At 40.4% G+C, this 26,560-nt stretch overlaps 1 protein-coding gene across 6 annotated transcripts in view; it reads left to right on the top strand.

Moving 5' to 3' along the window:
- LOC123515998 (synaptojanin-1-like) overlaps positions 1 to 26,560 on the top strand; it is a 119,997-nt gene that overhangs the window by 22,749 nt on the left and 70,688 nt on the right. For all 6 annotated transcript variants that reach the window (XM_045274974.1, XM_045274973.1, XM_045274971.1 and 3 more), the window contains 7 exons: positions 4,404 to 4,543; positions 5,182 to 5,345; positions 22,864 to 23,028; positions 23,632 to 23,785; positions 24,223 to 24,396; positions 24,833 to 25,003; positions 25,497 to 25,727. In XM_045274974.1, coding sequence (XP_045130909.1) covers positions 4,404 to 4,543; positions 5,182 to 5,345; positions 22,864 to 23,028; positions 23,632 to 23,785; positions 24,223 to 24,396; positions 24,833 to 25,003; positions 25,497 to 25,727 — 1,199 coding nt within the window. The remainder of the gene's footprint in view (positions 1 to 4,403; positions 4,544 to 5,181; positions 5,346 to 22,863; positions 23,029 to 23,631; positions 23,786 to 24,222; positions 24,397 to 24,832; positions 25,004 to 25,496; positions 25,728 to 26,560) is intronic.

Here is a 26,560-nt window from a genome sequence, read left to right as displayed (position 1 = left end):
AGTAAGGGAATTTGTATACGGCTACCTACGTATGTGCATGTGTGTTGCTCTGACGAATAAGTTACATAACATATTTACTAGTGTGTAATTGTGTACGAAGTTAACGTGGTTCCATGTATGGGTACCAGGAGAAAGAGATTACTTGTGGGAAGTCACTTGTGTGGAAATATCAATACAGTAAAGTCCCGGGTTACGTCGGTCTCGAGTTACATCAAACTCGTAGTTACGTCAGTCCACTATAAGGCAATTTAAGATTTAAAAAAATAAAAAATTTATAAATCGTAAAGTGCGGGATTTATTGTTATTGTTGGTGGTTGCCCGCCACAACTCCGGAGCCTTCGCATGGACCACACGACACTCGCAGCTGACTTGCACCGTCTGCACCTGTCTGCTGATCCCTATTGCCCTTTCCTATTGCATTTCCTGCCCCGCTGCCCACGCTTCTACTCCCACCGCACTGCACTACGCTCCCAGCTGTCTGCCCTGGGCATCATAACATTTGACCTGCCCACCCTCCTGGCGGCCTCAGGCGTCCACCCCTCTCGGCAACCTGCAGTCCTTCGCGTTCGTGGCCCTAATCAACAACAAAAGCAAGCTTGTGTTTCATATTCCTACATAGTTGTAAATAATATAACAATATAACCTTTAACTTACCTGAATGACCATAAACAATGATTGGTTGAAAACTCGATAATATGCTTTGAAATGTACGGAAACTCAAGTTACGTACAAAATCGACTTACGTCATGTTTCAGGAACGTAACTCTGATGTAAACCGAGACCTTACTGTATATATATATATATATATATATATATATATATATATATATATATATATATATATATATATATATATATATATATATATATATATATATATATATATATATATATATATATATATATATATATATATAGATATAGATAGATAGATAGATAGATCTAGATATATACAGTACAGGCAACCGCCACTTAACGAAGGGGTTACGTTCCTAAAAAAACAGTTCGTTAAGTGAAACTTCGTTAAGCGAACTGATTATAACAAATTTAACCCCTGACTTAAACTTCCATTGAGAGTAAACAAAGCGAGAGTGCATCATAGTACAGTGAAAGGTTTAATGAAAGTAAAAATTATGAAGTTAAACATTTAGGCAGTTTAATTCAAGTCATTATAATGTACACTAATGTATGTATGCACGTAACTTTATGATGTTGATGATCTTAAATTTATGAAGGGAGGAAGAGTGAAATGGGAAAGACACTAACCGGCAACCTGTGGAATGTATCACATACAAAACTTATGTACCACATTTCCACAAGGCTTTCCATTTTATCCATTGTAGAGTCACGAGTTCAGGTGGTTCTTTTAGCTTGCAAGGAAGATACAGTCTCATCAGTCTTCTACATAAAGTCTGCTGACTTGAAAATAGTAGACAGTAAATGGAGGCAAGATGGTGGCGAGCATTGCTATAGTTTTCTCACCTCTCTCGTGTCTGTGAATAATATCCAGCTGCACTTCGAGAGTAAGAGACTTTCTGGTCTTTTTAGGAACGCTAGGCCACATTGCAGGGCATTTTGGTGGTAAGTTGAGCGAGGGAAGACGAGATGCTGTTAATGTTTTGAACAGGGGAGTGAGTGGTGCACATGTTGTCCACGAGAGGCTTAATCTTGATCTTGATCTTGATTCCACAGGTGTCCCAAGATTTCTCCTGAGGCAGGCCTTAGTATTGGCAGCTTCTGGTGTATTCAAATGCTTGTCGGCTTGCGTGATACGGTGGGGCTTTCAGACTTGGAAAAAATTACCTGGATAAAACTTTGTTAAAGCGAGTTTGGTGTTCTTTAAACGAGCAGATGGTAGTAAAATTAAACCTTCGTTGTAGCGAAATTTCGTTGTGTGAACCTTCATTAAGCAGTGGTTGCCTGTTTATATATATATATATATATATATATATATATATATATATATATATATATATATATATATATATATTTTTTTTTTTTTTTTTTTTTTTTTTTTTTTTTTTCAAACAGAAATGGACTATCTGTACAGATCACAGCTATCTGCCTGACGCTTACAGGCTATGTGAGTCAAGGTTTGTTTGAGTTTGGGAAAACTTATCATACTGCTCTTTGGAGTTATTTATAATAATACTTTATTGAATCAAAGAAGGACATCTTTATGTTTTGACGGACTGACAATCAGAGGCAGTGCTAGCTGGAATTCTCCATGGTTCGGCAATTTTCCCAGATTTGGCAAGCTTCAGGTTCAGAAGTTGCTGGATTTGTGAGGTTCAACCTGTATATGCTGTGTGTATTTAATAGAAATGGACAACCTGTAAAGTACTTGAAAGGAAGAAAATTCTTTTCATTGTTGAATCCATAATGGAGCTCTACAGTAGCAAATAAGTGATTAAATGATAAGAAATGCCTTTCAGCTGGTGCAAATATAACCAAACACATGAATTTGTAGTACATCACCATTAGAACATAAACAGTGCCTTCAGAAAACAATGGCACACCAACACAAAGACACTCTTTAAGTCATGCAGGAAAACTGATGTTTCCAGAATATTGATTGCTAGTCAACTGTATAAATAAGTAAACCGGTTTTATAAAACATATTTTTTACAGAGATTAGAGGTATGTTCCATGGAATGTTACATCCTCGTGTCTTCCCCAATGATTCCTTCACTTGGAACTCTCGATCAGCTGGAGTGTATAAAAATAGCTGCTATATTCACCAAAGAAAAGCTCATTGATGACACTGTACTAGACGCTGTAGACATTAATCATAGTATAGATAAAGTTTTAAATCGGCAAAATGAAGAGAGATAGAACAGAGGCCACTGAGATTTGTTTGAAGAAAGATAGAACAGAGACCACTGAGATTTGTTTACAACATTGTTGCTCAGTTACTTTCGCTCACTATAAACTCTCGCTTAATTGCTGAACTTACTTGTTTTACTCTCAGTGCTAGACTTTATTGCTTTCTTTTCCTAACTTCACCTTTTATAAACTTTATTTTCTTCATTGTTTTTGTCTGCAGGGCATTTCACAAAATAGTTGTTCAAGGAGGTTTGTTTCAGCTTTCTTTTCAGAATGTTTTGGAAGTTAGGCATATATCCTTACATAGTGCCACTTGCTTAGGACCCATGGTCAGACAAAAGAAATTTATTTATTGAATTGTACAAAAAAAAACACAAAACACTAGCACAGCACAAGAAATACTTCCATGGCAAAAAAAGGAAAAAAAAAAAAGTTGATTGAATGCGTTGAATTCTGGATGTTGCTCTGTCATATAGGGGGAGAGGCATTCCTGGAGCTAGCTAGCTAGCAAGTCAAAGCAAAAAATTGACTGAGCAAAACTCATATCTCAGATTACCCTGAAGTTGAGCTGCTCGTAACTCAAGGTTCTACTGTATATATATATATATATATATATATATATATATATATATATATATATATATATATATATATATATATATATATATATTGTATTTACATGGATGTTCTGCATTGCAATGAAGTGTTACACAATGTACATGCACTTCCCTGATAAGTTAAGTGTTTGATTAAGAAGGCTTTAGTTGTTTTTTTATTCAAGTATGTCATCTCAAGTTACTCGAAGTTTATAGCAATTATTTGACTTACTATCTGTAATGCTCATACTGTATTTTGGCTTAAGATTGAATGACTAGCTAATCTTGTATATGAAGTTTGCTTCATTATATTATACTCAGAAGAATGGTAATGTTTGTTCACACTAAGTGTATGAATGCTTTCTTTTGATTTTTTGATATGCATTTCTATAAATAGACTGATCATAATCATAATCCACTTACTGCTTGTGTAGGTGGAAGAACTGGTTTAAAAGTAGAGTGATATGTATTATTTGGCTGAGTAGAAATAGAATATATCCATTTGATCAGGGGTTCTCAAGCTTTTTCTCATTAAGAACATCAAACAGACTTCAGTGACTAACACTAATTCAGTATGCAATGGTACTGCAAAGAATATTATTAGACCAGCCATCTAAGTATCCTTGAAAATCTTACCTAATGTTAATTTAGTGACTGACACTAACTCAGTGTGCAATGGTACTGCAAAGGATATTATTATATAGATCAGCCATCTAAGTACTCCTGTAAATCTTCTTGTGAATCCCTTGGGGGATTTGCAAACCCCAGGTTGAGAACCTTTGAATGAGATAATTGTTAGCAGACTTTAACTGCAGGTTTATGGTAACATAAGTTGAGTCCTGTTGTTTGTTTATATTTTGGATTTGCTCTCTAATTTAAGATGGACTCCTGAGCTGCATGGCATGGTTCATTTTGCATGTTTTCCGGAGCTGTGGCAGGTATTTGTCTGATGGCTGATTTTGCATGTATGTCTGTTTTCAGGGGAGAACACGCAGCTGTACTTGGTAGTGGCAACAAAATGTGTGCGAGTGTGCCTTATCCAGGGCAGTGCCATCTACCGCCTGCAGGAGATTGACATTGTCTCCCTCCACTCTATGAGGCCATCCAACTATAAACCTCAGGTTAGGTCAACTTCTCTTCTATTTTCCACTGAAATTGCAGAGATATACTGATGATGGTACTACTTGTATAAATACCTGTATAATGATAAGAGCATCACCACCACCACCACCACCACCACCACCACCACCACCACCACCACCACCACCACCACCACCACCACCACCACCACCACCACCACAACAACAACTACTACTACTACTACTACTACTACTACTACTACTACTACTACTACTACTACTACTACCACCACCACCACCACCACCACCACCACCACCACCACCATCACCACCACCATCACCACCACCACCACCACCACCACCACCACCACCACCACCACCACCACCACCACAACACAACAGCAACAACAACAACAAAACAACACCACCACCACAACCACCAACCACAACAACAACAACAACAACAACATCTACTACTACTACTACTACTACTACTACTACTACTACTACTACTACCACCACCACCACCACCACCACCACCACCACCACCACCACCACCACCACCACCACCACCACCACCACCACCACCACCACCACCACCACCACCACCACCACCACCACTACTACCACCACCACCACTGCTTCTACTACTACTACATTCATCATCATTCCCCGGGCAGGAGGAGGAACAATGGATTAAGGAGATGAAGAAGTTGCTGTCCAATGAGAGCTTTTACTACAGCACAGCAGGATCTGGGAGTGGCAGTGGGGAGGTGCTGGATATCACCCTGTGTGCTCAGCGCCGCTTCACTACAGCCTCTTCTACAGACAATAGATTCTTTTGGTGTGGATATGAAGCTATTATTGTTGTGTGTGTGTGTGTGTGTGTGTGTGTGTGTGTTTACCTAATTGTATTTACCTAATTGTAACATACGGGAAAAGAGCTATGCTCGTGTTGTCCCGTCTCCATATCTATTAATGTCCAGCTTTTTCTTAAAATCATGAATATTCCTTGCGTTGACCACTTCCACGTCTAAACTATTCCATGCTTCCACCCTTCTATGAGGAAGCTATATTTTTCACATCTCTCCTATAAGTGGCCATTTTAGTTTTTCCCATGCCCTCTCGACATTCTTCCATTCCACATACACAGATCTTCCCTATCCATTTTTCCATGCCAATCATCACTCTGTATATTGCTATCAGGTCTCCCCTTTCTCTTCTGTTTTCCAGGGTTGGAAGTTGCATTCTTTTCAGTCTGTCTTCATAAGTCAAATCTCTTAAGTCAGGCACCATTTTCGTTGCAGCCCTCTGTACTTTCTCTAGTTTCCTTATGTGTTTCTTTAAGTTCGGAGCCCACTGTATTGTTGCATATTCAAGCCTCGGTCTTATCATTGCAGTAATTATTTTCTTCATCATTTCTTCATCTAGATATACAAACGCCACTCTTATGTTCCTCAATAAGTTCAATACTTCTCCAATTATTTTGTTTATATGTCTCTCTGGCGATAGGTCATTGGTAATTGTCACCCCAAGGTCTTTTCTTCATGACTGGTTTTATGTCTTCATTTCCTATCTTGTACATACTCCTGATTCTTCTTTCACTCTTGCCAAACTCTATTTTCTTGCATTTTGTCGTGTTGAACTCCATTTGCCATGTACAGCTCCATTTCCATATTCTGTCCAAGTCTTCCTGGAGTAGTTCGCAATCTTTGTCACATCTCACTTTTCGTAACAATTTTGCATCGTCTGCAAATAGGCTCACATAACTGGACACCCCATCCACCATGTCATTTATGTAGACTGCGAACATTACTGGTGCCAACACTGATCCCTGTGGAACTCCACTCTCCACCAATCCCCATTCTGATGGTCTGTCCTTAATTATTGTTCTCATTTCTCTTCCTACCAAAAGTCTTCCATCCATTTTAGTAAACTGCCATGCACTCCTCCTACCATTTCAAGTTTCCAGATCAGTCTCTGGTGTGGTACCTTATCAAAGGCCTTTTTTAAATCCAGATATATTCCATCAGCCCAACCATCTCTTTCCTGTATTACATCTATCACCCTCGAATAGTAACATATCAGGTTTGTCGTGCATGAACGCCCTTTCCTAAAACCAAATTGACACTCACAAAGTATGTCATTTTCTCCAAGAAGTCTGTCCATCTAGTCTTCACCACCCTCTCACACATCTTAGCTACCACACTTGTAAGTGACACTGGTCTATAGTTCAATGGGTCTCTCTTGTTACCTGATTTATAGATTGGGACAATGTTAGCTCTTTTCCAGTCTTGGGGCACTACGCCTTCCCTTAATGAGGCATCAATTACTTCACAAACTTTTTCTGCCAATTGCTCCCTGCATTCTCTTAAAATCCATCCTGATACCCCATCAGGTCCCACAGCTTGTGTGTGTGTGTGTGTGTGTGTGTGTGTGTGTGTGTATTTACCTAGTTGTATTTACCTAGTTGTGTTGTACAGGGTTCAAGGGGGGCTCATAGTGTTCCTTGTCTATCTTTTCAATGCTATTGACTGTCTTGTACATTGTTGTTTGGTCCCCATGTTCTCTTCTATCTCGTAAGGTTGGTAGTCCCATTTCCTTCAGTCGTTCTTCATATGTGAGGTTCTTTAATTCCAGCACCATTTTTTTTTCTTTTTTTTACTTGTGGGCTTTACACAGGAATTTATGGGCTAAACTTTAGCCCATAAATTCCCATGTAAAGCTCACATGTAAAAAAAAAAAGTACACCCTTTAGCCACTAAAGGGTGTACTTTTTATGGTACCCCTATCTGAAAGCCCACCCGCTAGAAAACCGTCGCCCCGAGTGAGGAAGCCCAACCTACACTCAGACCAAAGATTCTAGGGAGGATATATGGGTTCAATGAGCGGGCTGGAGGAATTGATTAGGGAACCTCGCTTCTAACAGATGGCGCGTGGGTCGCAGGTAGTAAGGGGGTGAGGGATGGGGGCGTCCATCCGCAGGGGAAGATGAGCACTGTTGCAAGATTCAAACAAACAGTCAGTCAGTCACGGGAAGGAGCGCAAGGCACATCAGCCATCGCCTGCCTCCACCTGGGCCACACCATGCTCAGTGCTCACTTGCATTGCCTATGTCTGTCTTGCGACCCCTTCTGCCCTTGGTGTAGGACTACCCCTGAGGCCATGGAACATTTCCTGCTTCAATGCCCATGCCTCCTCTCTCAACATACTGCATTACGCTCCCGGCTCTCCGCCCTGGCCATCACAACACTCAACCTGACCACCTTCCTGGCGGCCTCAGGCGTCCACCTCTCCTGGCAACCTGCTGTCCTTCTTGTTACTTGTGCCTTCTTGAGGAAGACCAGCCAGCTACCACGCCTTTAATACCCACACAGGACTACCCCAGGGCTCATAAGGATCCATAGATTTTCGTGGCCTCTTTTGAATGCTTATGAGCCCTGGGGTAGTCCTGTGTGGGTATCACAGGCGTGGTAGCTGGCCGGTTTTCCTCAAGAAGGCACAAGTAAGGTGAAGAACAGCAGGTTGCCAGGAGGGGTGGACGCTTGAGGCTGCCAAGAGGGTGGGCAGGTCGAGTGTTGTGATGGCCAGGGCGGAGAGGCGGGAGCGTAATGCAGTATGTTGAGAGAGGAGGCGTGGTCATTGAAGCAGGAAATGTTCCATGGCCTCAGGGGTAGTCCTACACCAAGGGCAGAAGTGGTCACGAGGCAGTTGATGTATGTGATGCAAGTAAGGAGTATGGTGTGGCCCAGGCGGAGGCAGCATATATATATATATATATATATATATATATATATATATATATATATATATATATATATATATATATATATATATATATATATATATATATATATATATATATATATATATATATATATATATATATATATATATATAAACATGTTTTATTTGCCTTATAAGTTCATAACCACGAGAGAATGCAGGGAAAAATAGGGGGTGGGGGAGGAAGCTTGGGAGAAATTTCAAGTTACTCCTAACAACGTTTTCTATGAAAGTACTCACTTCCAACAGATGGCAGTACCGTCGCCATCCTCCAAACTTTAACCCACACCAAAACTTCCTCTCTGTATATTCCTTGACTCAGACCGTGGACAGGATTCGAACCTGTGCGCTTGAAGACCCCTCAGACCCCAAAGCACGCATGGTTCCACTTTCCAATTTTCTTATATCCTTTTTAGAGCTCAAAGACCACACCACTCCAGCCTTGGATGTATCATGCTTGTGATGATTTTTTTCATGATATTTTTGTCCATGTATTGAAATGCCACTCATATATTAGTCAACATTTTATATCCAAATATCTTGCTTATGTGTTTTTTGGGGCTCAGATTTTCCTGTATGATCCTTCCCAGATCTTTTTCCTCTTTAGTCTTCATTATTTGTTCCTCTCCCATCAAATAGTTCCATACCGGTCTTCTTTTGCTCTTTCCTAGTTCCATTATGTGACATTTCTTGGCATTAGACTCCAATTTCCATTTCTTATTCCACTCATAGATCTTGTTTATATCTTCCTGTAACAGCAGACAGTCCTCCCTGGTTTTGACAACTCTTAGCAGCTTTGCATCATCAGCAAATAAATTAATATAACTGTTTACCCAAATGTGAATGTTGTTTACATAAATCCGAAACATAATGGGAGCTAACACTGACACTTGTGGCACTCCGCTTGTTACTTTACCCCAAGATGAGTATGTATCTCTGATCACAGTTCTTATCTCTTTATCCTTTAAATGATCTCTTGTCCATTCTAGCAAAGTTCCTCGCAGTCCTCTTATGTTCTCTAGTTTCCAAAGTAGTCTTCCACGAGGGACTTTATCAAAAGCCTTTTTTAAATCCAGGTATACTGTGTCCACTCATCCATCTCTGTTTTCCAGTCCTGCAATAACTTGAGTAGAAGCTTAATAAGTTTGATACACATGACCTCCCTGTCCTGAACCCAAATTGTCTGTTTGATATGACTTGTTCCTCTTCTAGAAATTTAATCCATTTTCTTTGATGATTATTTCACACAACTTCCCCAAAACACTTGTAAGTGACACTGGTCTGTAGTTTAGTGGCTCAGTTGCCTTTCTTCCTTTAAATAACAGAATTACATTGGCTCTCTTCCATTCTAGTGGAACTTTCCCTTCATTTATTAAACTTGTAATTATTTCCCAAATTGGATCCAGTAGTTGCTCTTTACATTCTTTTAACATCCAGCCTGATACACCATCTGGCCCCATTGCCTTTCTGACATCCAACTTATCTAATAATCTTCCAATAATAATCTTTCTTGTACACTGTGATCTCCTGTAACCCTTGGCAATGCAATGTCCTATTAGGTTCTGTGAAGTTTTCTGCAGTGAACACCGTTTTGAAGCTTTCATTCATTATTTCACACATTTCCTTCTCTGTTTGGTATGTCTTCCCGCCTTTAATTATTTTTTGTATTGTTTCCATATTCTTCATTTTGCCATTTATTGTAGAAAAGTTTGGATTTGTCAACTTTTATTCACACTACCTGACATTTTGAGGTCCGGAGGCGCGGTACCGGATTACCCAATATCCAGTAACGTGTCCAGCTCTGTAAAACAGAGAAATGACTATAACAGATGGCGGTACAGAGATGCAAGAAATGAATAAACATATTAGAGTAAGGAGAGAGGAAGAAAGAAACTTTGAGAAAGATGTGGTGAATAAAAGTTGACAAATCCAAACTTTTCTACAAGTTTATAAATGGCAAAATGAAGAACATGGAAACAATACAAAAAATAGTTAAAGGAGGGAAGACATACCAAACAGAGAAGGAAATGTGTGAAATAATGAATGAAAGCTTCAAAACGGTGTTCACTGCAGAAAATTTCGCAGAACCTAATAGGACATTGCATTGCCAAGGGTTACAGGAGATCACAGTGCACAAGAAAGATTATTATTGGAAGATTATTAGATAAGTTGAATGTCAGAAAGGCAATGGAGCCAGATGGTGTATCAGGCTGGATGTTAATATATATATATATATATATATATATATATATATATATATATATATATATATATATATATAGTTAACCCTCGGCTATCGCGCCCAATTAGGGCCGAAATAGCCGCACTATAGCCAGCGATAGCGAATTGATCTTGGCGGGAAGGCGGTTTTGGCCAATGAGTGCTCAGATATCCCATGACGTCATGGCTGGGCGCGCGATAGCAGGCATCTGAGGTCGCTATAATGAAATTTTTGCAGCTTTTCATGGGTGCGTGATAGCAATAAAGCGATAGCAGAAGTCGCGATAGCCGAGGGTTGACTGTATATATATATATATATATATATATATATATATATATATATATATATATATATATATATATATATATATATATATATATATATATATATATATATATATATATATATATATATATATATAGGCAACCCCCACTTGATGAACGGGTTACATTCCTAAAAGAACGTTCGTTAAGAGAATTTTCGTTGAGTGAACCAATTATAACAAGTTTGACCCCTGACTTGAACTTCCATTGAGTGTAAACGAAGTGAGAGTGCATCTTAGTACAGTAAAAGGTTTAATGAAAGTAAAAATTATGAAGTTAAACATTTAAGCAGTTTAATTTAACCTACAAAGTCCGATACGCCACCCGGGTGGAATTGGTACACGAGTCCGATATGCCACCCGGGTGACAGGATATTCAGCAATGCACCACAAATGCGCTTTAATTGGTAATGCTGTCAAAATGATTACACTGGTACTCCTACCCTCCCACTACACCCCTGGTGAGAGAAATTGAAACTAGGCATATCACGCTCAATTTGCCAGGGTCGCTTGTGGAGTACATTCGTGCTTCGCAGTTGCTCGCCATATTTGCAGTTTTGTGTTAGTTTTGTTACTGAAAATGGTTCCTCCGGAGAAAAGAAAGCTAGTATATTCTAGTGAGAGTGAGGATGAAAGACAATCTCATCCTGTAAGGCCTCGTAGGGCAATGAGAGGGCAAGGAAATGAGTCGAGCCTCGTTATAGAGACTCCTACCACCACCACCCAACCTACACCATTAGCCGCTTCTGAATTGATATCTACAGCCTCTACTGGTGTCCCTGCAGCTTCAAGGGAAGCTAAGACCTCCCGTAGATTCTCTGCAGGTCGAGCAGGCAGGTCGACTGTCCGAGGTCGACCACACGAGAGAGATAAGAGGACAGCGCGTGCCTTATCTACTCACTCACAGCCTACCACACAACCTATCACCACCACTGTCTCTCTCCATACTACTTCTTCTTCTACTAGCACTATTACTACTGCCACTACTACTCAGCCTTCTACTAGCGGTACTACTACTACGTCTCCAGGGGCGTTGTATAGGGCCGGGACAGTGGTTGCCAACTCGCGCCACTCTCCAGCTTCAAGGCTTTGGTGTCGCGAAACTAAAGTCAGTATTGCCGAAATATTTTACCAGTATGTGCACATCATAAGTCTATTGATGATAAAAGTGTTTCCATTCAACTCTGTAACACTCGATAATTTCGTGATTTAGCCAGATCACGGAGAGATAGCCATATACCTTTGATCAGATTCTACAGGTTAAAACTAAGTCATTATAATGTACACTAATATATGTATGTAAGTAACTTTATAATGTTGATAATCATAAATTTATGAAGGGAGGGAGAGTGGAGCAGGAAAGATGCTAGCTGGCAACCTGTGGAATGTAAACAAAGGGCGCATCATTGTACCGCATACAAAACTTATGTACCACATTTCCACAAGGCTTTCCATTTTATCCATTGCAGAGTCACGAGTTCAGGTGGTTGTTTTACCTTGCAAGGAAGATACAGTCTCACCAGCATTCTTAATAAAGTCTGCTGACTTGAAAATAGTAGAGACAGTAGATGGAGTCAAGCCATGGTGGCGAGCAATACTATTACCGTATTTTACGGCTTACAAGACGCACTTTTTTCCTAAAAAATACCCTGAAAAATACTAGTGCGTCTTCTAAGATGAATGTTGTATTGTAAGGCAGCATCCAACCTCAAGTGAGCTTGGACACGTGACAGATAGCGACCTCGATTTGTATGTTGAGTCACCACATTATGATGTTAGCTTAAGTACCATTTAATTTAGTCTTTTATATTATGTAAACTCAGTACTTAGGTGTTACAAGTATTTCCAATACCATAATCCTTCCTGCAGCCTACTCAGCTTGTGGAGAAAACAGGCCGCTCCCTCGTCTCATTGCAACACACACATACATGCACACGAACGCACACACATCATGCCAGGTGCCTTTATACCTTTATTAATAGAACATCCAAGTGGCTTACTCATTCAAGCAAGAGTCAAAACTTTACTTGTGAATTGTATTCACAATGATAAATCCTATGAAGCACGACTGCAAAATAAAATAAATACAAACTGCAGCACTGACGCGTTCGGTTTCAGCGATTGGACAAGTGATTCCGTAATGTAAACAACAGGTCCAAAACATGCCGTCGCCCGCCACTAAAACAAGAAGAGATGGACTGTTTCACTGTATATATGTATTTACCTATGGTGCTTTTATTTACATAGTTTTAAATTTGTGGGGAGTGCTCCAGCAAATTTGTAATGAGTGGTGAAACAATAGTGTCTTGCAGACTCCTTGCTTCTGATATTTTTGTGTTCAGTGATTGGGTATATGGTGAATGCGCTCTTGTATGAGAATGACTTTTTTTTTCTTAGAAATTTCTTTCAAATATTAGGGTGCATCTTCCAAGATGCAGCGTCTTACAAGCCGTAAAATACGGTAGTTTTCTAGCCTCTCTCGTGCCTGTGAATAATATCCAGCTTCACTTCAAGAGTAAGAGACTTCCTTTTCTTCTTAGCAACGCTAGGCGACTTTGAAGGGTGTTTTGGTGGCTTGTTGAGCGTGAGATGACAAGCTGGTGCTGGACCCTATATATGTTTTGAACTAAGAGCGGGGAAGAGTAGGGGGAGTGAGTGGTGCCCATTTTGTCCATGAGAGGCACTGGTGTATTCAAAAGCCTGTTGGCTTGCATGATACGGCGGGGCTTTCAAACTTGGAAAAAATTACCTGGATAAAATTTCATCAAAGCAAGTTTGGTGTTTGTTATACGAGCAGATGGTAGTAAAAGGAAACGTTCGTTGTAGCGAAATTTCGTTATGTGAACATTCGTTAAGTGGGGGTTCCCTTTTTTTTTTTTTTTTACATAGGGAAGAGGACCAGCCAAGGTAAAAAAAAAGAAAGTTAGAAAAAAGCCCACTTGAGCGCTGGCTCTCCAAAGAGTACAAAAAGTGCCAAAACTGTCAGCCAGAATTAGGGGAGCAAATGCCTCGATACCTCCCTCTTAACCCCTTCAATACGGTGACGCCTATGTAGGCGTCATGAAGCCTCAGTAGCATATACGGTGATGCCTACGTAGGCGTCATTTTTCTTTTCTGAGCTTTCTTCAGCTCAGTTGTCCTGTATAGTGTGTTGGATACCAACTACACACGCCGTATGCTGTCCTTGAAATCCTAGTGCTCCTCCCACCATCCTTGTCTCCACCAATCACTAAAGATAAGCTACATGCGTCCCGCCTTGTGTCTAAAATTACCCAATGGCATAGACTGTTCCCATCTCTCTCTCTCTCTCTCTCTCTCTCTCTCTCTCTCTCTCTCTCTCTCTCTCTCTCTCTCTCTCTCTCTCTCTCTCTCTCTCTCTCTCTCTCTCTCTCCCATCTCCCTCCTCCTTCCCCCTCTCGAAGATAAGTTACATCGTCCCGCCTTGTAACACACACACACACACACACACACACACACACACACACACACACACACACACACACACACACACACACACACACACACACACACACACACACACACACACACACACACACACACACACACAAATACAAAACAACAAATTTTCTAATCTCTCTCTCTCTCTCTCTCTCTCTCTCTCTCTCTCTCTCTCTCTCTCTCTCTCTCTCTCTCTCTCTCTCTCTCTCTCTCTCTCTCTCTCTCTCTCTCTCTCTCTCTCTCTCTCTCCCTCCTCCCTCCTCTCTCTTCCTCTCGAAGATAAGCTACATGCGTCCGCTTGTCTAAAATATTAGCAAATGTCACTCTCTCTCTCTCTCTCTCTCTCTCTCTCTCTCTCTCTCTCTCTCTCTCTCTCTCTCTCTCTCTCTCTCTCTCTCTCTCTCTCTCTCTCTCTCTCTCTCTCTCTCTCTCTCTCTCTCTCTCTCTCTCTCCACTTTCCTCTTCGAAGGCGATATAGTGACTAAAAAATAGCAGCATAATACACAAAGACGACAAGTATGACAAACTTGCATGAGTTTCCCGCGCTTGGGCGCGCAGCACTACCACCCGTATATCATATAGGCGGGCTTTTTTAACATCCAGCGTGAAGGGGTTAAAAGAAGACGAGTTGTAGGAATTTGGAAATACAGATGCAGGGAGGGAGTTCCAGAGTTTACTAGTGAAAGGGATGAATGATTGAGCGTACTGGTTAACTCTTGCATTAGAAAGTTGGACAAAATAGGGATGAGAGGAAGAAGAAAGTCTTGTGCAGCCTGGCCGCAGGAGGATGGGAGGCATGTAGTTAGCAAGATCAGTAGAACAGTTACCATGAAAATAGCGATAAAATATAGAAAGGGATGCAACATTTCGGCGGTGAGAAAGAGATTGAAGACAGTTAGTCAGAGGAGGGGAGTTGATGAGACGAAGAGCTTTCGATTCCACCCCATCAAGCAAAGCTGTGTGACTGGAACCCCCCCAAACATGCGAAGAGTACTCCATACAGGGACGGATAAGGCCCTTATACAGAGTAAGCAGTTGGAGGGGCGAGAAAAACTGTTGGAGATGCCTCAGAACACCTAATTTCATAGAAGCTGTTTTAGCAAGAGATGAGATGTGAAGTTTCCAGTTAAGATTATGAGCAAAGGACAGACCGAGAATATTCATTGTGGAAGAGGGAGACAGTTGAGTGTCATTGAAGAAGAGGGGATAGTTGTCTGGAAGGTTGTGTCGAGTTGATAGATGGAGGAATTGAGTTTTGGAGGCATTGAAAACTACTAGATTTTCTCTGCCCCAATCGGAAATTTTAGAAAGATCGAAAGTCAGGCATTCCGTGGCGCTGTGTGCGTGTTGTCCACGAGAGGTGCTGGTGTATTCAAAAGCCTGTCAGCTTGCGTGATACGGCGGTGCTTTCAAACTTGGGAAAAATTACCTGGATAAAACTTTGTTAAAGCAAGTTTGGTGTTCGTTAAACGAGCAGATGGTAGTAAAATAAAACTTTTGTTGTAGCGAGATTTCGTTGTGTGAACCTTTGTTAAGCGGGGGTTGCCTGTACCGCATACAAAACTTATGTACCACATTTCCACAAGGCTTTCCATTTTATCCATTGCAGAGTCATGAGTTCAGGTGGTTCTTTTAGCTTGCAAGGAAGATATGGTCTTACCAGCCTTCTTAACCCCTTCAATACGGTGACGCCTATGTAGGCGTCATGAAGCCCCAGTAGCTTATACGGTGATGCCTACGTAGGCGTCATATTTCTTTTCTGAGCTTTCTTCAGTTCAGTTGTCCCGTATAGTATGTTGGATACCAACTACACACGCCGTATGCTGTCCTTGAAATCCTAGTGCTCCTCCCACCATCCTTGTCTCCACCAATCACTAAAGATAAGCTACATGCATCCTGCCTTGTGTCTAAAATTACCCAATGGCATAGACTGTTCCCATTTCTCTCTCTCTCTCTCTCTCTCTCTCTCTCTCTCTCTCTCTCTCTCTCTCTCTCTCTCTCTCTCTCTCTCTCTCTCTCTCTCTCTCTCTCTCTCTCTCCTCCCCCTCCTCCCTCCTCCCTCCCTCCTCTCGAAAGATAAGTTACATGCCTTATAAGCCTTGTAACATTCTGTGAAAACACACACACACACACACACACACACACACACACACACACACACACACACACACACACACACACACACACACACACACACACACACACACACAATACAAAACAACAAATTTTTAATCTCTCTCTCTCTCTCTCTCTCTCTCTCTCTCTCTCTCTCTCTCTCTCTCTCTCTCTCTCTCTCTCTCTCTCTCTCTCTCTCTCTCTCTCTCTCTCTCTCTCTCTCTCTCTCTCTCTCTCTCTCTCTCTCTCTCTCTCTCTCTCTCTCTCTCTCTCTCTCTCTCTCTCTCTCTCTTCTCTCTCTCTCTCTCTCTCTCTCTCTCTCCACTTTCCTCTTTGAAGGCGATATAGTGACTAAAAAATAGCAGCATAATACGCAAAGACGACAAGTATGACAAGCTTGCACAAGTTTCCGGCTCCAAGAGCACTACCACCCGTATATCATACAGGTGGGCTTTTTTAACATCCGGCGCGAAGGGGTTAATAGAGTCTGCTGACTTGAAAATAGTAGGGACAGTAGATGGAGTCAAGCCATGGTGGCGAGCAATGCTATTAATTTTGTCGCCTTTCTCGTGTCTGTGAATAATATCCAGCTTCATTCCAAGAGTAAGAGACTTCCTGGTCTTCTTAGTAACGCTAGGCGACATTGCAGGGCATTTTGGTGGCACGTTGAGTGATGGAAGACGAGCTGCTGCTGACGATGTTATTGTTTTGAACTGGGGGAGTGAGTGGTGCGCGTTTTGTCCACGAGAGGCACTGGTGTATTCAAAAGCCTGTCGGCTTGCGTGATATGGCGGTGCTTTCAAACTTTGAAAAAATTACCTGGATAAAATTTTGTTAAAGCGAGTTTGGTGTTCATTAAACAAGCAGATGGTAGTAAAATTAAACGTTCATTGTAGCGAAATTTCATTGTGTGAACCTTCGTTAAGCTGGGGTTGCCTGTATATATATATATATATATATATATATATATATATATATATATATATATATATATATATATATATATATGTATCCCCGCCAAAATACCGGTTTTCACTTTTTGGTGGGATGTAATAGGCGTATCCCTCTACTTATGAACAGCGTTAGCCACATTTCGATATCGACCCTTTTTCATGGTAGTTAAAGGGCTGAAAGTCCAACGCTCTCTTGCTAGACCAAGCTGTGAGATAGCGAGCAAGAGGGGTATTGCCGCCATGCCCCACCACGTGGGTCCCAGCCAATCGCCGCGCGAGGCACCGAGCCCGCCTCCCAGCGAGCCAATCATAGCGTCCGGTCATCTTTGTTGTCCCGCGGCATGTTTACATAGTGCCATTTAAACTTTTTCCTTGCTATTATTTCTCACTTTCCATTGCCTTTCAGGCCAGCGCAAGGTGATTTTTTGGTATTATTTTTTCACCTGCATCACTGGGATACCTTGTATAAAGTGCACAATCAGCTGGCTGCCTGTACTAAGCCAGCAAAAATACATGAACCTGGATTTTTCCACCCCCCACAATCTTGTTTGAATCAGTGTTCTCGTGCCTCAGTAGGCCTCACTGTAAGATCGCATTATGCTAATTTTTTCGAGGATTACACCCTATTTCATGCTTCGAGATGAGTTCTGACTCAAGTGATAGTGACGTGGAGCGTGTACGCAAGTGTAGAAAGTGTATGAGAAATGTGGACCAATGAAAAAGTGATGGGGATAATTTTGTTTTTTCTTCTAATGAGGTTTTTTTTTCAAGGATAGGTTATTTTCTTTTACATATTCGGAAACGTCTGTTCCAGATGCGTATTTTCATATATAATACTTTTCTCTAGGATCAATGGTTATAGAGTTACACATTCATAAGCATTGCCAAACTATAAACGTGATTTGCTCAAAACTAACTTTTGGCGGGGATACCCCTCTTGTTCTAGACACCTCATATATATATATATATATATATATATATATATATATATATATATATATATATATATATATATATATATATGTGTGTGTGTGTATATATATATATATATATATATATATATATATATATATATATATATATAGATATATACATATACAGTAATACATCGAGATACAAATGCCCCAACATACAATTTTTTTTATATATGACAAAAAATTTCATATAATTTACGCCTTGAAATACAAAGATATTTTTAAGATACGAATAGCCATCGGTAGGTGGTGCAGCGATCGCTTGGCTACCCGCATCCACCCGAACATTCAACCCGCTTTGTGTATCGTTGTTCATCCTTTTTGCATGTATGTGTCTGTGCTCCTTGGCAGTGTGTACTTTTTCGTAAGTTTGGCGGGAAACACACAAAATAGCCTATATTCACATACTGATTACACTTAGAAATTCAATAAACGAGTGAATACAGATGGTGTTCTGCCCACAAGCAATTCTTCCTCTTTGCAATGCAAAAAACTAGAAGTCTCAAGATTTCATGGTTACCAAAATATCACAGGTTAAATGAGGTGGTATCATCGGTGTACGTGGCCTTGCATCCGATAGGGTTCAGCGCCCTTGGGTAGAGCGATAGAAAACGGGGCCCTTGTATCCTTGTATGCCTGTATAAATATATACAGTAATACTCCGTTTAACAAACGTTCGTCTAACAAATTTCCGGTTTAACGTACTATATAAAGTTAGACCAAAAAGTCCACATAACGTACAACTACATCCGTTTTAGTGAATTTTCTGGGTTTGAATTTGCCAGGTGAGGGACTGAACGCGGCAGCTTTGCTGTGATTGGCTGGCTCCCTGCCTCTGTCTCTAGCGCTCCTGGAGCTGGATCTAAGATTCTTTAACGTCAGAGCAACCTCCTGCCGCGAAATGGCATCCATGAACGCTTGGAGGGACGGTGATGAGGTTGCTGGGAACACCACCTCTGGAGGTGGTGTTACTGTCTTATTTATGCATTTATGTTCACAAAACATTTCTATTAGCTTTCTACAAACCATGCTCCCAAAAAAGGATTGTTTTGTAATGCATAAAGTGAAATCTTACGTGGAATACCAAAAAATAAAGCAGAGATGAGATCGCCCACAGATGATGCGGAGACTCACGGTGACTCAGCCACTTCTTCTTCTTTTTGTGACCCTTTTAGCTTGGCGTGTTGTCTTTCACCACGAAATTTATATTTCCACTCCTCTATTGCCTGCTATAATGGATATCATATCTTAGTACAGTAATACTCCGCTTAACGAACAGGATAGGGTGCATCAAAGCTGTTCGTAGAGCGAAAATTCGTTAAGCGGACGTAAGTTTGCCATAGGAAATAATGGAGATGCATTCTGGGCTGGTCCCCAACATACCACATGGGTTAAAAAAAAAAAATTTATATATACGTTTGGCAGCATATTGGTCCACCGGTTTACCGCTACTTTTATGATGTCATATGAGTCATTGGAAGTTAGAGGAGCTACGCACAAATTCTCTCACATTCTCGCATTTATGTTCACAAGACAACATTTCTATTAGCTTTTTACAAACCTTGCCCCCAAGAAAGGATTATTTTGTAATGCATAAAGTGAAATCTTACATGGAATTCCAAAAAATAAAGCAGAGATGAGATCAGCCATAGACGAAGCAGGAGATTCGCGGCCACTCAGCCGCTTCTTCTTCTTCTTGAAACCCTTTTAGCTTGGCGTGTTGTCTTTCCCCGTGATATTTGTTTCCACTCCTCTATTGCCTACTATAATGGATATTATATCATAGTATTCATATACGCTCATGCCATGAGGATAACCTCGACTCCGTGGCACTGAGTGATACTCATAATGAATTATTAATGAAATATTTCATCGATAATTCTCTCTAACTCAGTGCCATGGAGTCAAGGTTATATTTCATTAATAATTCACTATCACTCAGTGCCACGGAGTCGAGGTTATCCTCGTGGCATGAGCGTATATGATGAATACTATGATATAATATCCATTATAGCAGGCAATACAGGAGTGGAAACATAAACATCATGATGAAAGTAACACGCAAGCAAAAAGGTCACAAGAAGAAGAAGAAGCAGTGGAGTAGCCGCGAGTCTCCCGCTTCATCTGTGGCTGATCTCATCTCTGCTTTATTTTTTGGTATTCCATGTAAGATTTCACTTTATGCATTACAAAACAATCCTTTCTTGGGGTCAAGGTTTGTAAAAAGCTAATAGAAATGTTGTTTTGTGAACATAAATGCATATATAAGACAGTAACACCACCTCGAGAGGTGGTGTTCCCAGCAACCTCAGAGTAACCTGATAGTAACCTTGTCACCGTCCCTCCAAGCATTCATGGATGCCATTTCGCGGCAGGAGGTTGCTCTGATGTTGTTAAAGAATCTTGGATCCAGCTCCAGGAGCGCTAGAGACAGAGGGGGGGAACCGGCCAATCACAGCAAAGCCACCGCGTTCGGTTCCTCACCCGGCAAATTCAAACCCAGAAAATTCGCTAAAACGGATGTAGTTGTACGTTATGTGGACTTTTTGGTCTAACTTTATATAGTACGTTAAACCGGAAATTCGTTAGATGAATGTTTGTTAAGCGGAATATTACCGTACACTTAACCCTCGGCTATCGCACCCAATTGGGGCCGAAATAGCCGCGCCATAGCCAAAAACGCGATAGCCGAATTGATCTTGGCGGGAAGGCGGTTTTGGCCAATGAGCGCTCAGATATCCCATGACGTCATGGCTGGGCGCGCAATAGCAGGCATCTGAGGTCGCGATAATGAAATTTTTGCAGCTTTTCATGGGTGCGTGATAGCAATAAAACGCGATAGCTGAAGTCGCGATAGCCGAGGGTTGACTGTATTCATATACGCTCATGCCATGAGGATAACCTGGACTCCGTGGCAGTGAGTGATGTGAATTAGTAATGAAATACCACGGTATTTCATTAGTAATTCACTATCATTCTCACTTTCATTGATCTCCTATCCCCTTCACTGCATCTTCCTAGCCTTATCACTTCCTCCACCTCCCGATCTAATTTTTGTGTGCTGTCTTGAACTTATTTGATAACAGTTTTGGCCAATTCTCTCTCTACGTTCTCTCATGAATTTGTTTGGATTTTTCTTTTCCTTCATCCCCAAAATCACAAAACTTTTCCTCTTATCCACTGTATCTTGCACAAGATCTTCTTTTCTTTAATTACTTGTATTACAGCGACTTGTGTTTTCCTGAATTTGTCTCTTTACTACCTCCAAAAATTTAACTTTTTCCTCTTCCTGTTCCTGCTTCCATGCATTTCGTAGTTCCTTCAGCTTATTTTCACCCAATCTACCTTCTACCCTGTCCACAATCCCATCCTGTACTTTAACCTGTAAGCGCCTTAGGAGTTCTCGTAGTCCTGACATGTGGCTTTTAGTACGTCATTTTGTTTCTTTATTTCTTGTTCTCCTCCTTTAATCCCTGATTGATTGCATTGACCTTCTCACATTCTATTAATCTTAATTTCAGCTCTGTGTTTTCCATTGTCAGTCTATCCTGCTTGTCCATTAAACTTGGCATCACTTCCTTCATGTACCTTAACTCCCTTTCTCAGTTGATCAACCTCCTCATACTATCTTTTACGACCCTAAATCCAGAAAAACCCTTGTCCATAATATCCTCAGTCAGTTTCCTTAGTCAAACAGATGTTTCAATGTACCGCTGGTATTCACAAGATGGCGTATGTTTTGATTTTGTCATACATCTGGCAGCACTACTCTGTTCCAGTTCTCTCTCCTTTTCTTTCTGTCTATACCAGTGGTTCCCAACTTTTTAGCACTTTCGACCCCTTACCTAAAAGTTTGAAACCCATGTGATCCCTTGCTACACATTCACACAGGCACATTCACTCACAGGGATGCATACATACACCCATAATATCACCTAATGACATTGAATTAATGTAGCACATGTTTTGTTTTGCACCAAAACAAAAAAAAATGTAAAGGCATAAAAAATGTAATTGATGAGATAAAATTAATATTATCCAAAGCTGCTTATGGCAAGGCTATACAACCCTGCCAAGGCAACCCACTGGCTAGGAACCCCTGGTCTATATGATCCAAAACTTATTTATTATGGAGACAGGAGAACCTATGGCCACCTCCCCCTCTGTACATACGTCTAAATCAGACTCCAGCTCCTGATGTAGCTCTTTCCTGCGAATTGCTCAGAAACGTCTTGATGTTACAGTGTCTTGTGTGTGTGTGTGTGTGCGTGCTTCAAGAAGAAAGAAAAAGAGAGAAATTGGGATGAAGGGAAGGAATTTCCTGTACTTCTACTCTTCTTTGCCATGAACTATATCTTTGTTTTCATGGCATCTTTTACAGGCAATAGATTCTTTTGATAGGGATTTGAGGTTTCTTTGTATGTGTGTGTGTGTAAAAGGGGGAGAGAGAGAGAGAGAGAGATTTTTGTGGTTTTATCCTTCCCAGTTACAATCCAAGTCTCCATTTTTCTATGACTGCTACCTTATTTCAGGAACCGAATGCTCCACTTGCACCCAAAGCGATTTGGAGTGGACTGTGACCAGTGGCTGGTTAAGGTGATGTGTGGCAGTGTGGAGTTCTCTTCAATCTATATGAACAACCATTCTCCCAAGATCCTCATTATCTCGCGACTGAGTTGTGAGAGAGCTGGTACCAGGTGGGTGTAGGTGCTTAGGGCTTGTGTAAGGCATTGGTGTCATACTTGTCATAGTATTGCTAGAAGGCCACAAGATTTTCAGTCTGTTGTATGGTACAGAACAGGAATGAAGTTTGATATGAACTGTCTCTGTGTATAATGTCACTGCCAGACCAACAGCCTGACCACCATTTTCCCTTAGATAGAATACATTATCCCATCAAATGTATTAACCATACTGGTTAATACATTTCATACTTGTCATAGTATTGCTAGAAGGCCACAAGATTTTCAGTCTATTGTATGGTACAGAACAGGAATGAAGTTTGATATGAACTGTCTCTGTGTATAATGTCACTGCCAGATCAACAGCCTGACCACCATTTTCCCTTAGTAGAATACATTATCCCATCAAATGTATTAACCATACTGGTAAAGTCAGCAATCATTTCAAAATCTACTCCTGTAAAGTGGTGGGGATTAATTAAAGCTGTAAAGAAAGTAGAATAAATCAACAAGGATTAGAAGAATCAGAGCATGCAAAGAAACAGATGCAAACTTTTATTGCCAGTGAAAATTTATAGAGGGAACAGCTTTCCAGAAAAGTAAATGTCTCCCTGGCAGGTTCATGGTGCGTGGGGTCAACGATGGAGGTCATGTAGCTAACTTTGTGGAGACTGAACAGCTGATCCACATTGACACTATGGATGATCTTGTGCTGTCTTACATTCAGACTCGTGGCACAGTGCCACTTTTCTGGGAGCAGCCAGGGCTCAATGTAAGACTTTGAATTTTCATTCTCTCTCTCTCTCTCTCTCTCTCTCTCTCTCTCTCTCTCTCTCTCTCTCTCTCTCTCTCTCTCTCTCTCTCTCTCTCTCTCTCTCTCTCTCTCTCTCTCTCTCTCTCTCTCTCTCAATATTTAGAGATAGTCATCTTCTTTCTCTCTTATTTGTTTCTTTCATACCTCTTGTCTATAATTGTGAACTTCTTTTGCATAATTAAACTAGATAACAAGCTTAACAGGATATTTGTTTTTATTTTCAATGCAAATATGAGTAATTAGGCAAGTGTTATTTTGTTTACATATGTGTGACAAATAAACAATGTGTAATAACAAGAATACTTCATGATTATTTCTGAAAAGTACATTATCAAATTATTCATACATTTGTTATTCGTCACTGACTGAGGTCTGCAAATGTTTGTACTCTGTAGGTTGGTTCACACAAGGTCAGAATGTCCAGAGAGCCAGAGATATCTGTCAAGGCGTTCCAGAAGCATATGAGGTTCATGCGAGAGCGTTATGGTCGCCAAGTTGTATTGAACCTGCTGGGCACTGGTGTCACAGGCCGAAGTCAAGGAGAGGCAGCCCTGTCTCACTTGTTTCAGGTAAAGCTCTGAGTCCATTTTTCTCTTTTTACATGGTTGACGCCTCCTCGCTGCCTCCCCTGCATGTGTGCAACTAGTTATTTTCTGTTTCTTAGGAAGTGCTTATGGCATTCTTAACTACTGATTGCATTTTTGGAAACTAATTGTGAAACCAGATAGTCCTCAGTTTAGGAAGTGCATTTATTTCCTATTCTAATTTATTAGAATTATTTATGGTTCTCAGATTAATATAGAAGTTAAGTATTCCATTATTCTCAGCCAATAAACTAGTGAGCAAAGGTACTTTGTTTTACTTTTGATTGGTTGTTTGTTTTACTTTTGATTGGTTGTTTGGTAAGCATTTCCATTTTTTCTGAGCTTATCTATTCTTACATGAATCATTGGATATCTACATGTAGTAAGAAGCACGCTTATATTGCTTCTTGTTCCTGTACAGATCCAGCATCTCAATTGCCCATGGAGTAAAGACTCACCACACATTGTGTTTGACTTCCATCAAGAGTGTCGTGGGACTACTGACGCTCTAGCAAAAAAATTACAGCCAAGGATAAAAAATGAAATGGAAACATTTGGTTACTTCACTTCCAAGAAAGGACAAGTACTGTCGGTGAGTAGGTGGATCAGTGTGTGTGCGATTGAGGGTAGTTAGGTCAGGGAATCCCTCATTTTCTTATGTTCTGATGAGTGGTGTGTGAGAGAGAGGGAGATTTTTCATTGTGTATGTTAGGGAAGGAAAGATAGATTAATGTGTTTTGGAAAAGGAACATTTTTACTGTGAAAGCATTGTGGATCACTTATTTTGCTTGGCTTCACTTGTTCCTCTCACATTTGGTTTAATAAACAAATTAGGTCATAAGTGAGGAAGGGAACAAGTCTATGAAGAAACATTTGGAAAAGTAAAGTGTGCAGATCCTGTTATGTTATATCAGTCTGTCTTGTACTGAACAATATAAGATCCACATTAATTTTAAACATAGAAACTGATGACAGAAGGATCACTATAGGAAAGTGGACCTTAGTCTATATCATTATACTTTTATGTAATAGTTAGTACAGAACTCTGTCATACATTCATTCCAAACTTTTATCTCCATCACCAGCTTCAGCGAGGAACCATGAGAACCAACTGCTTAGATTGTTTAGATCGAACCAACCGAGTCCAGACCTATCTTGGTCTGGACACCCTGAGCAAGATGCTGGAGTACCTGGGTGTGGCCAACAATGGTGTGATTGTCCAGAGATTTGGTAACAAGTTAGAGGAAATGTGGAAAGACAATGGAAACAGAATTAGCCAGATATATGCAGGAACTGGAGCCCTTCAAGGATCTAAGGTGTGTGGTGATATATTTAATACACTATTTGATGTAACTTTGAAGCTGAAGATGACAAAGGTAGATAATTTCTACCCTTTCATCATCATCTCTAGGAGTCCCACTCGAACCCTGTAATATACAACTAAGTAAATACACACACACACACACACACACACACACACACACACCATATAATATTAGAAATGGATATAGAAGAAGGAAAGGAAGATAGAGATGAATCATACAAAGGAGAACGATTAAATTACAGAAAGGCTGATATTGAGAACCTCAAGAGCTATTTTAAAAATGTAAACTGGGAGGAGATGGAAAACTCAGAAACAGTTCAAGAGAAATATAACTTATTTTTGGAAATATACAAAACAGGAGTCAAGGAATATGTCCCGAAATATAGACCTAAAGAAGAAGGAAAGAAAGATTGGTTTAATGCAAGATGTGCTAGGGCAAAGGAGAAACGAGATGGAGCATGGAAAAGGTGAAGAAACAGAAATCCAGAAAATAAGGAAAACTTCAAAACAGCAAGAAATGAATATGCTAAGGTGAGAAAGGAAGAAGAAAGAACTATGAAAAGGACATTGTCGAAAAATGTAAGGAACAACCAAAATTGTTCTACAGATTCATAAATGGAAAAATAAGACAAAAAGAAACAATAGAAAGGTTAAAAGGAGAAAACGGAATGGTGGAAGACCCAAAAGTATGGCAGAACTGTTAAATAGTAAATTTCATGAGGTCTTTACTAAGGAATCCAAATTTGAAAGACCACAGGGTAATAGAGAGACTGTCTATATGAAAGAGATTAAAGTAACCAAGCTTGAAATAAAAAAGTTGATGAC

This window comes from Portunus trituberculatus, chromosome 40 (assembly GCF_017591435.1).
Source record: "Portunus trituberculatus isolate SZX2019 chromosome 40, ASM1759143v1, whole genome shotgun sequence".
Classification (NCBI taxonomy): Eukaryota; Metazoa; Arthropoda; class Malacostraca; order Decapoda; family Portunidae; genus Portunus; species Portunus trituberculatus.
The sequence above is the reverse complement of the archived record's forward strand: the minus strand, read 5'-3'. Positions and strand labels throughout refer to the sequence as shown.